Source organism: Mobula birostris, chromosome 9, assembly GCF_030028105.1.
Source record: "Mobula birostris isolate sMobBir1 chromosome 9, sMobBir1.hap1, whole genome shotgun sequence".
NCBI lineage: Eukaryota > Metazoa > Chordata > Chondrichthyes > Myliobatiformes > Myliobatidae > Mobula > Mobula birostris.
Window position 1 is genome coordinate 109,984,167 of NC_092378.1, and position 12,374 is coordinate 109,996,540.

A 12,374-nucleotide genomic window follows, 5' to 3' on the forward strand; every position below is an offset into this window, starting at 1 on the left:
TTGTAATGTTGGACTTAATTTTTGAAACATTAAACAATTCTGTCTTATTACGAAGTCCTAAATGACACTGAATTGAAATGTGATTGTATACAAAACCATCATTGTTTAGAATCTACTAACTTGTAATGACATCAGTTGCACATCCATTCACAAGTTAAAACTGCAAAATGATTTTTTTTGCTTGTAGTGGAAGGCTTCTGAAACGAGTCATCTAGGCCTTTTAGGCACATACACTGCCTCTGTCCTCAGCAGCAAAGCAGTACTGGAAGGAATAATTGATCACAGAGAGAAAATTAAACTAATTACCATGCACAAGAAGGGTTGTCAGCAGTACTACAGTGGATACACTAGTGGTAAGGATGATTGACTAACATAACTAAGCAAGTATTAGCATTTGTCAATATATAAACTTCTATTAATGGGTGGTCTAGCAGAAAAGTTGCCACTCAACAGGTCCAGCAAAGGTGCTGGGCATTATTTTTGAGGAACTAGGAGGAGCAGGAGCAAATGTGGCAATTATTTGAGTGTCAGCCCCTCAGCCCCTCAGCCCCCGGCATTCCAGAGAAAACAGTCCAAGTTTGTCCAACCTCTCCTATACTTTCACTGTGCTCTCGGTAACATCTAGCTAAACCTCTCTACACCCAAAACCTCCAAATCCTTTCTTCAAATGCAGTGGCTAGTACTGCACACAATAACCCAAATGTGGCTTGGCCAAAGTTTTAAACGGCTGCAATATGACTTCCCAACTTTTAAACTCAACATTCTGATCAATGAAATGAAGTATTCTGCATGCCTTCTTTACCTCCCTATCTAACTGTGTGGCCACTTTAACAGAGTAGGTCTTGCACCCCAAGATCCCTCTGCACATTAGTGCTTGTGAGCTTCCCACCATTTACTGTGTAGAACAACACACAGTGTTTAACAAAACATGCCACGAGCCATATAAATTTTCATGAGATGAGCAGAAGACAAAAACCATAGACATGAAATCGGGTATTAAGCAATAAATGGAAGTGATGTAGAGAATAGATTGGTGCCAAGTGAGAACTCAAGAGCTGAATGCCCTTGTACTTGACAATGCAACAGTTATAGTAAAGCATTAAAAAATGGTATACTCAATAAATGGAGGAACTGAGGAAACTTGGAGGGTTGTAGGCCAGGTGGAGATCTTTGGGACAAAAGATAGAAAGACCATAGTGGGGTTTGAAATCAAGGATGTGGATGTCAAAATTCAAAGTACTACTTCATTGAAAACCAATGTGAATCTGTAAGCATGGGAGCGATGGATAAATAGGGCCCGGTGCAATAAAACGATATTAGGAACACTGCCAGCATCAACTGAGGAAAAACTTGAGATTTTTAGTGTTTTTATTCTTTACGAAACAAATAGATTTCCTGTATATTTATTCAGTTTTCTAGCATCTTTTTGCTTCTTCTGTCTTTTCGTTTAATGCAGAGGCTATCTCTAAATATTAACTGACTGTCTATGTCAAAGGTGGGTCAGATGAAGAGGGAGTAGAGTTGGCGTTTTGTTCAAAAGAAGATGGAACAGCAAAAGTGGAACTGTATCACACCCTGAACCAAACTAGGAAAGGAAAGCTGGGGCTCCTCTCAGTTGCAGTTGTCAACAAAAGTATGCAGAGTGTACTCAGAGTAACAGCTCAGGGCTGTGGACACCTCATTACCAAGACAGAGGTAATTATAGCAGGATTACTTATCAATCTTGTCTCACTGTACTGTGCAACATTTGTTTTAGACCTAATGATCTGTGTTAAAAATGGTCTTTATCAGTCATTTTCTATTCCCTCAAGAGATTATACAGTATAATAATGGCTGTTAAATAGGTACCATTTCAGAGTGTTTGACTCCCATAACTTTAGTCCAAAAGTGACCAGCACATTTTATACTTCATTATATCATACACCTAAGAGACATTCAGTTTTATGGTGATATCCTGCTTCATATTTATTGTGAGGCAGAACTTGGCGATGATCATGGGAAGGTCACAGCCAGGTACCTCCAGTCCATTAGACAAGTCTGTGATATATCCTTCAAGTAGAGAGAGCAGTCTGACAAAAGAGCAAATAAAAACCATACAATTTGAAGATGTGCTCACTGAGTGTACGTGCATGGTCTTCTGTTTCTGTAGCCCAACCACTTCAATGTTTGACGAATTGTGCACTCAGAAATACTCTTCTACACACCACTATTATAATGTGTGGTTATTTGAGTTACTGTTGCCTTCCTGTCAGCTGGAAACTTTCTGGCCATCCTCCTCTGACCTCTCTCTCTCATTAACAAGGTGTTTTCACCCACAGAACTGCCACTCACTGGATTTTTTTTGTTTGTTTCTCACACTATTCTCTGTAAACTCTAGAGACTGTTGTGCATGAAAATCCGAGGAGAGCAACAGTTTCTGAGATACTCAAACCACCCCATCTGACACCAACAATTATTCCATGGTCAAAGTCACTTAGAACACATCTCTTCCCCTTTCTGATGTTTAGTTTGAATAACTGAACCTCTTCTTCTTCTCTTCCTCCCATTTCTGGCAGTTTAGACGCATCTAGGCGTATTACTGCCCTCCACTGGATGTATAATTAATTATAGAATTTCAAGGCACTCAAATTCTCGAATATAACCTAGTCTCACATATAAACTGTCACGTGGTTTCCAAATAATTGCATTGCCTCAAATCAGATTAAAATCATTGGAATCATTTGGAAAACTAAAAGCTTCTTGTTTAAGAATATTCATTATCACATACTTAACATTTAAAATTGTTCTTTTCCAAGTCTATCTGCTATTTCCAAGTTTTGCTTTTCTTGAATCAAAGCCTGTAGTTGTTTATTGAGAGCTTGAAGTTCTTCCTCAGTTGTTTCCATGTTTCCATTTTATAATCTGAATGTAGATAATTCACTTCGCAACAAATTCCTTTTTCCTTTTTTAACTTTGCAATAAGTTCCTCCATTTTTAATCTGTTTTCCATGTCACTGAATTTTTGACAACAAGCATCTTTTTCAGAAACTGTCTCCTTAAATGCACTACTGTTTCGTCCAGTCTCTTTCCAACTCACAGTTGTTCTTATTGAGTACTTCTACTTGTTGATGGAGTTCTGCACATTTACCCTGGGTTTCAACCAAGTTTCTTGTAAACATAAAATCTGAGGTTTTTTCCTTAAATTCTGATACATACTTCATAAATTCTTGATCATTTGTGATAAGACTCCTTGCATTCCTTTGTGATATGTGTGTGTGTATATATATATATATATATATAGCCATTAATTTCCCGCCTCTCCTGCCTGTGAACTGTTTGATCCTCCATTCAGCATAGCTTTGACTGCTTCCCACCTAAGCCCTGTAATACCAAGATATTTTTCTGCAGACTTGACTATAATTTTAATTTTTTCTGTTCTTTTGTCTGTTTGCACTGAACAGTTAATTGCATCTACTATAAACAGTACGAAACCCTTCTTACTCATAGTTAGTGTATCCTTATTTATCATATGACAGCCCTCGCAATTCACTGGTTTATTATTCCCTGTATTTGTTTGCTTGATAACCTTCTCTTTTCCAGCAAATGCTTTCACTGCCTCTACTCCCTTGACTTACTTTTACATATTGTATCTCAGCTTCTTTCTTGCTAATAACGCACCCTCGATAAGCTGCGCTGTGTTCCTCGTCACAATTGCAGCATTTCAGCCTAGCTCCTGCTTCACATTTCCCGTATTCATGTTCTCCAGCGCATCTTCCACGTCTTTGTTTCCCTCTGCAGACTGCCGCAATATGCCCAAATTTCTGACATCTAAAGCATCTTAAAGGCGGTGGTATATATATTCTGACCTCATAACACATATACCCTAAATAAACTTTAGTCGGCAATCTCTCTTCATCGAAGTTAATCATAACTGATAAACTATCACACTTTTTCCCGTTTCTTGTAGCTTTCAAATGTTTGGCCTCAATAATTTTTGCTCCTTTTATGTTCTGTTTAATCTCATTCATAGTAACTTTTGTTGGTATCCCTGAAATAACTCCGCTAGTCCACTTTCTATTGTTGTGTATTGAGCATTGCACTTTTTTGCCATTTATTTTATTTAATCTTACCACTTTGCCTTGTTGAGAACTATCCCGACAAATCACTAATAGCAATCCATTTCATAAAATCTTTGCTCTTTTGACTTTACCTATAAGTTTGTTGATTATCTTCATCAAATGAATCAGGTTCCATTCACCAAATGACGCTCCGTCTTCGCTCAGTTTTATAATTGCTTTAATCTCATCTTCTTTCCGTTGTTTTGCTATCCTATTTTGTTTGTCCCCTGACTCCTCAGAGTTTGACATCTCATACCTCTGTTTTCTTTTCTTACTCTTTCCACTGCTTTCCTCTTTCTCGCCAACGTCCATCTCTAACTCACTTCCACTATCCGTTGTCCAGCAGTTCATCCTGCAGGATATTCTCTTTATCAACTCAGCAGTTGTGGCCTCCCTACTCGTCTCCTCTTCAGCAGTTCCGCCCACGATTGGCACTCCAGTCTGGCTTGAATCGTTGATGAAAGTAAGAGACATTGTTGCCCTCCGTTCCTCGCTGCCCGCAACGTGCAGGCTCAGCACTCCACAATTCAGCTCTATTCGTTCAGTTCACCTGCTTGTCTCAACTGAACTCAACTCTGACTCCACTTGAAACTTCTGTCGACTCCAACTCCTGCTCCTGCTCAATTCTTCTCACTCATTTCAGCCCTAACCGAGGTCAACAGAACCGCTTGACCATGTCCGTATGCTTTTATGCATTGAATTGCTGCCACGTGATTGGCTGATTAGATATTTGCATTAACGAGCAGGTGTACAGGTGTACCTAATAAAGTGGCCACAGAGTGTAGATTAGTCATAATGGTTCTGTTTTGATAGCATTTCATCATTGCATATGGTATAGACAACTACTTTAAGTACTGTTTATGGAAAGGTAGAGGATATTAATACTCTTCATATCATCTTAAGTTAGAATTTTTAATCTCTTGCAATGTTACATCATTTTCTGACTGCTCCCTCAGAAAGGGGTGATTTCATGTAGATGATAAGAATTTCAGCTGAGTTTCCATTTGATTCATGTTGAATCTGTTTGTTTTTCTTTGCACTTTAGAACAGGCTTTCAGAAATTGTTTTCCAATTGAAGAGCCATTTGTTGAAAAAACTCAAAGAATTTGACCTACATGTTTGGAAATTCAGGAAAAATGTGAGTAGAGCACCAAAAATGAAGAATTTGCATTTTCTTTCATTTGTCTTGCAAAATATTAGAAACTCCTGGAAATGGAGTTAAACAATTTAATTTGTCAAACCATACTATAATTCAGTGGCGTCGTAGTTAACTTATGGCCCAACTTCATAAACTTCACATATCTCCTAAAATGCTTGATTGACCTATCATTAATTGCTGTTAGCAAAACTTCTATGCCCTTTGCTTGTAGTGTAGAAGCAGCTACTAATTTCATTCCTGAGAGTTCTGGCTCTAATTTTTAGTCTACACCTTTACTTCTAAATACTCATCCAGTGGGAAAAGGAGGCACAGCAAACCTATCTGTTCACTTGGTAAGTCTAACATTAATCCTGCTCCTTCCCCCGCCTACAATTATCTTGTTTTCTTTACCCCCTGTAACTATGACTACTCAAACATAAAATAAATAGAGTTCTGATGAAATGAATGGATAATGTCAATAGAACAAACAACAGCTCCCCTTGCTGAGTGCCTTGTTAGGTGCTTAGATCTAGAAGACATGGCCCAGAGCTCTGGTGTTACTGTTCTACAATAGGCAGAGTCATTCTTTGGATTGCTCTCATAGAGGCCACAGATGATTTTATTAGATGTTTCATAGAAAAGTAACATGCAAGAATGAATGCAAATCAGACAAGGATGATTCTATGGAATTAAAGTAGCTTACCTGAATTTGGATGAGCTTGGTTTTGGAAGTGCATCTTGGAGATCCATTATGAAAATGGAAAGGTAACATCTGCTTTCTGGGGGTTGCGGTGTGAGGTAACATTAGTGTACACAAGGACTGGTCCAGTGACCACCCCCATACAGGCCCACAGTATCCAGTGCAGCACTGGATTCATTGCTGGTAGGTTCTGCCAAACTTTGTCAGGAGTGGGAAGTGTGAGCGAGTGTTTGTGGAGTGGTGCACACTACTGAATAGAAAGCTGGTTAATAGCAAGTGAGTATCCCAGCCATTCCTTCAACTAAAACTTAATGTTAAATAAAAGCTTTAAGTCAAATACAGTGTCATGCCAGTTTTCAACCTCTGCTGGCTGTTGATTGCTTTGTGTAAACCTGACTGGAAGCTCAATTGTTTCAAAATTTTAAAGCATTAGTGGCATAACATGGGGTATTTTGGGAAACTACAAATCACCAAAACCAAAGGCAATTATTATTGTGTTTTGTCAGTCTATTAGTTGTATTAAGTTTTTTCACTCGTATAGAGCTGCTCCTGATTCACACAATAATATTCCGGACCATAGTTATGATCCAATTTGGATGCTGAGATGGAATCTTATTCTACACAGTTTCACGATGCTGACTTCCTGCATGAACTGTGTGGTTGGATGCTAAAGCTGTCAGAGAAAACGGCAAATGTTATCAAGAACAGTGGTAGATCATTTCGTCAGTTGTGGAAGCTAAGCAGACTGAGAAAGCTATTGCTCCACGTTGTTCCATTGTACCTCACAAAGATTCAAGAGACATTACAGCAGTTACAAAGAGAACTGAAAAGTAAGTAAAACTTAGAAATGAACTGTATTAATCATTGAACTGGTGCACCTGGGAACACTGGATATCCTGTATTTCAATCACCCATTAGAAACCCTATGTGACTGTTCAATGATTGCTTTAATTCTACAAATTTTCCATTAAATTGGTGATACAATGCACTTGGCTGTTATTTAAAAGGTAGTACATGCCCTTCGGCCCACAATGCGGTGCCACCATTTTAACCTACTCCACAATCAATCTAACCCTTTCCTCTGTCCTGCCGAAGGGTTTCGACCCGAAACGTTGACCGTACTCTTTTCCATAGATGCTGCCTGACCTGCTGAGTTTCTCCAGCACTTTGTGTGTGTTGCTCAGATTTCCAGCATCTGCAGATTTTCTCTTGTTTCTCCATTTTCGCATTGGTTTTATTCTGTTTTACCCTGGATCTGAGTGGCAGAACTGCAGTAACTGAAGGGGGGGGCTGTGCCACTTAAGTGGTCTGAAGACCTCTGACAGCCAGCAAAGCTGGGGGTCATTGGTAGTGGGGCAGAGAGGTTGCTTTGCAGCTCTAAAGCCTATAGTTGATCAAATATTTGGAGACACTTAAAAACTATTCAGGTTGAAGTAACTAATTAAAAGATCATTCTTATAAAGAAAATAATCCATGTAGAAATAAAATTAAGTAATTAAAAACAGTAAAGAGAAAAAAAACAGTTTTAAAAGAAGTGTCTCACCCTCTGTGTCCTCAGCCTTTGCCATATAGTAAATATGGAGTGGCGTTACAGATCCTGCTCTGCGTCAGTGATGGATTCATCCACAAGTCTGAGACTGAATTCCGATTCAATGACTGGTTGGAACCATTGCCAGAAGTCTAATTTTCTGTGCTGGTAATGGTTCCAATTTGCTGGACAAACTTTATGGCCTTTGTTTCACCCTGATGGTCATCTGCATAGTGAACCTCAGCTCAAGAACAGGAAAATTAACCTCATTCACTCAGCCTTCCTGCAATATCAGCTTGGAAGCAGGTCCCTCAGTTCTACTCCTCATTTACGGAGGCACAGTGATGTACTAGAATAGAGCCGTTGTCTCACAGTGCCTGAAACTCAGTCTCAACCCCGAACTCTGTGCCACCTACGTGTGTGGTGCCTTCATGCTCCTTCCGTGACCATGTGGTCCTCCCCTGGGTAATCACCTCCCACGTCCCGGTGATACGCATGTTTGTGGGCTAACTTGCTGCTGCAATTCAGTGTGTGTGGCTGAGGTGTAACGTCTAGTGGGGGTGGGGAGCTGACGGGAATGTAGGGGAGTAAATTCGAAGGCAAAATGAGTAGGGGAATGGGATTGTTCTGTGAGCTGGCACAGACTCAATGGTCTAAAGAACACCCATTCTATGCTGTGAAGAACACACATTCTTCCACCAAGCCCTCCCAGAAACTTCCAGGTCAGTTCTCCACTTATTGACAGCCTAATCATTGTCACTTCAAAACTGTACCACAACATGTGTGAAACAAGTCACTGAGGTGGAGCCACTGCAGCTGCCCTCCTGTGACTGTAGAAATTTAAATACAACAGCAATGTCCTCTTTTCTTTTCCATTTAGACCATGTGCGAAGGGAATAATTGAGCAGGAGCATACAGCTTCAGTTAGCCTTTTTGGCCTCTGAAGGTGGGAAAGCATAATTAGAGCATAGTAAGTTTTATTATAGATGCGGAGTAGGAAGTTATCATGGAATTGGTGACAATGTCTACTAGCAAATATGATCTTCGTGCAAGCATATTAACAGCTAAGGTAATTTGACTTTCAGGACCTATAGCTACTCTAAAGGAGGCTTATCGTGATGTAACGCTGAAGGAATTAGACCAAGATTGGAAACAGAAAACTGAAGAATATCTAGAGAAAATTCAGTCCTTTGTACCCACAGTGATTCAGGATACATGGCTGCTGGAGAAACTGCAAAAAGTGCTTGATATTACCAAGCAAGCTTTTGACTTGGTAAGTTTAAAAATCTGTGTAGTGTAGTGACAGAGAACACATTGCTTCCCTAATTTTGGGTGTTGCATCCAGATTTTTATAAAGAGAATTTTTTGGTTCGCAGCTCATTGATCTCATTTAATTATTATAATAATCCTGGTAAGTGTTGCAAAGTAAAATTAGTTAGGTACTCTTTCCCAATTTTCACTTCTTTTGAGCAATGCATAATTTGGCAGACTACATCAATTTTGCTTCACTTACATTATCACCTTAAATCAAAGCTCTGTATTTGGTCTACAAAGACATATAAAAGCAAACATTGAAGAAACTGATTACACTGAAACATGAGCATCACCCCAGAGGCATTTGTACAAATTCCATGATTGCAGCAAATTACTGAAATCTTTGCATTTGTGGGAGGAAAATCTCTCAGGACCACTAAAACATCAATACTAGCAGCAGTCATGTAGAAATGTGACACCCAAGCCTTCATAAAGAAAGCAAGTTAAAATGACTGAGTAAACAGTAGACTTCCAGTAGTACTTTACATTGGCTGAAGGAGCTGTTTAACTAACATGAAAGAAAATTGCTTCTGTCATATCTGAGAGAGTTTCACTTATTAAGACATTAGGTGTGCTCATTGGCTTCTCCCATTTCCCTGCCTGCCTTCCATATTGGTAGGCATGATTACATGATTCTCAGGACGGCCCGCGCAGAACATCTTGGTCCAAGTATCTAAACATTGATGCAGAACATCATCAAATGAATTCTGTTAGGGATATAATAATAAAATACCCATTTAAATTCCATGAATTGATGTGATTTGACTTCGAAATAGTTGAACATATAATTGTGCTGATTTAAATGACGTTTATTGTGTTTAGAAAAAATGATACATAGTTGAATCATTTGTTCAGGTGAAGGTTCTGGACCCAAAACATCAATTGTCCATTCTCTTCCTTAGTTGCTGACTGACCCACTGAGTTCTTCCAGTAGCAACTGGGAGATGGGAAAAGGTGGCCTGTGACTTAAAAATAATTTACCAAAAATATAAACACAGTAACTCATGAAATAAAAATGTATAGGCTCAACAAGCTGCAATATAAGATAAAGTTGCTCAGTGTCCTTAGTCATTTACCTGCGCTGTTCCATTCTATTTCTACCATTGTCCACCAGTCTCTGACATTCCTCATGAGATTAACAATTTTCTTCACATTCAAACAGGCAACAAACCAAACAGTGAAATGGGCAGAGGCAAAACTCACTAAAGCTACAAGCAGGATCCAAAAGCCACTTGCAAATTTCTACAAACACAGTTCAGAGTAAGTAGCAAGAAATTAAATGCCTCTTCTTCATACGTATATTTCTGTTGAATTTCAAGATCATATCTGTAGTAACTTCTACCTTGAAAAAGGCACACTCGACAACTTCATGCCCAAAGAAACAACTTTATCTGGAACGTCAAAACGGTTATGTATATACAGAGGCTTTCACAACCCTTACGGCGTGGCAGGAACACTATATACAAAGCACACCGGAAGTAAAACCCCCCATTATCCTAATTAGTATTAACTTACTTTTAATAATGCCAACATTACAACACTTCTCTCCCTTTAAGTTTCAACATTCCCCAAATGTAAAAAACTAGGAAATAAAAACAGTGGTGTTATAGTATTAACTTGTGTACCCCTGAAAACTTATAATAGTATCTCAGCAACAGTTTACCAATACAAAACATCTGGGAAACATGACAGATTCAACATTCAGTCTAACAACAAAAAAAAGGCTATCCCGTCAATGATCAGTCTGTCAGGAGATTTACGAGTGCGCTGTATTCTGCGCACTACCCCCGGTGACCCAGCAGGCACCGCTGGTGAGGGTGTTTTGGGTGGATCTGGTTTTGGGGGCATGAGAGGGGTCTGTGTGTCTGCGTGAGAATGTCCATCCTCCTCAGGGGACCCCGACCCCTCTGCCAGCATCTCTCTTTCTGGCAAAATCACTGGTGGACATGCTTCCACCGTAGGCTGTCTCACAAATGGAAACACCATGGAGCTGTCTGCCTCTGAGCCGGTATCATGATGCAGGTGCACATTGTCCTGATATCTCTGGAAAACACACCCATCAGTCAGCTTAACAATATAGGAGACGGGAGTACTGTGCTTAAGAATAACCCCAGGCAGCCATTTCTGATTGTTTCTCACATAGACATTGTCATCCGGTTTTAATTGTCTGTCTCGCACATGTTGATCATGTCCCTCCTTCTGCTTTTCCTGCGTTCTCTTCACTTTTGCCTCCATGTCCGGGCACAGCAGGTCCAATCTTGACTTGGACCTACGCCCCATCAGCATCTCTGCTGGAGTGCGGGCAGTCGTCGTCTGTGGCGTGAGGCGGTATTTAAACAGGAAACGTGAAAGCCGAATGCTAAGAGAGTCCTCTGTCATCCGCTTCAGGCCTTCCTTCACTGTCTGAACAGCCCGCTCAGCCAAACCATTGGAGGCTGGGTGGAAAGGGGCCGTCTGAATGTGATGAATGCCATTCTGCTGCGTGAACTCACTGAACAGCTCACTGGTGAACGTCGGGCCATTATCAGTGACCAGAGTGTCAGGCAACCCGTGGACTGCAAACACTTGCTTGAGTTTGTCTATGGTTGAGGGGTCTGTGATGTTGCTCATGATGTGAGCTTTGATCCATTTAGAATGCGCATCTACCATTACAAGAAACATCTGCCCCATTAAAGGGCCAGCAAAGTCCAAATGTAGCCTAGACCAGGGGTGGTCTGCACACTCCCATGGGTGCAAAGGAGCTGGTGGTGGTATATTCTGATTAGTCTGACATTGAGTACATGATTTTACCTTGTTCTCCAGATCCTGATCCATTCTTGGCCACCAAACGTAGGATCTTGCAAGGCTTTTCATTCGAGACACTCCTGGGTGAGCGTCATGAATTTCCTCCACAATCTGTGAACGGCCAGGGGGAGGCATGATGACCCTCACCCCCCCCCCCCCAGAAAACACAGCCATCCTGCAGACTGAGTTCTGTCTTGCATTTGGCAAAAAGCCTCAGTTCCTCTCCTTCCATGACTCTGGGCCAAACTTGTAAAAGAAAAGTCTTGACTTGGGACAGGACTGGGTCCCTCTCTGTTCACTTCTTGATCTGGGTCGCCTTTGCAGGTGTCTCTGACAGCCTCTCCAATGAAAACACAGTCTCTGGAGGCACATATGTAGTAACAGGTGACTCAGGTAAAGGTAGTCGACTCAGTGCATCGGCGTTTGCATTATTCCCACCCGCTCTGTACACTATAGTGTACTGGTAGGCTGACAATGTAAGAGCCCAACGCTGTATCCTGGCTGAGGCTAGCGGTGGGATGTATCTAGTCTCACTGAACAGGCTCATCAGTGGTTTATGGTCCGTATAAATTGTAAATATGCGTCCATAAAGGTACTGATGAAAGCATTTGACTGCAAAAACAATGGCCAGACCTTCTTTGCCTAGCTGTGAATATCCCTTCTCAGCAGCTGTCAGGGTACATGAAGCAAAACCAATAGGCTTCTCTGAACGGTCCTCCATTACATGGGAGAGAACTGCCCTGACTCCATAGGGCGAGGCATCGCATGCAAGGGTGATCTCCTTGCCTGGGTCAGAGTGAACAAGCAGCTTCG

The 12,374-nt window shown here is 40.8% G+C and overlaps 1 protein-coding gene across 3 annotated transcripts in view; it reads left to right on the plus strand.

Moving 5' to 3' along the window:
* Positions 1-12,374, plus strand: part of LOC140202958 (uncharacterized) — a 228,661-nt gene that overhangs the window by 173,489 nt on the left and 42,798 nt on the right. For 2 of the 3 annotated variants that reach the window (XM_072268599.1, XM_072268600.1), the window contains exons 51-56: positions 188-353; positions 1,496-1,695; positions 5,143-5,235; positions 6,561-6,765; positions 8,549-8,736; positions 9,940-10,037. In XM_072268599.1, the coding sequence (XP_072124700.1) occupies positions 188-353; positions 1,496-1,695; positions 5,143-5,235; positions 6,561-6,765; positions 8,549-8,736; positions 9,940-10,037 (950 nt within the window). Of the gene's footprint in view, positions 1-187; positions 354-1,495; positions 1,696-5,142; positions 5,236-6,560; positions 6,766-8,548; positions 8,737-9,939; positions 10,038-12,374 lie in introns of those variants that run through there. The other variant, XM_072268601.1, reaches the window with a different exon arrangement.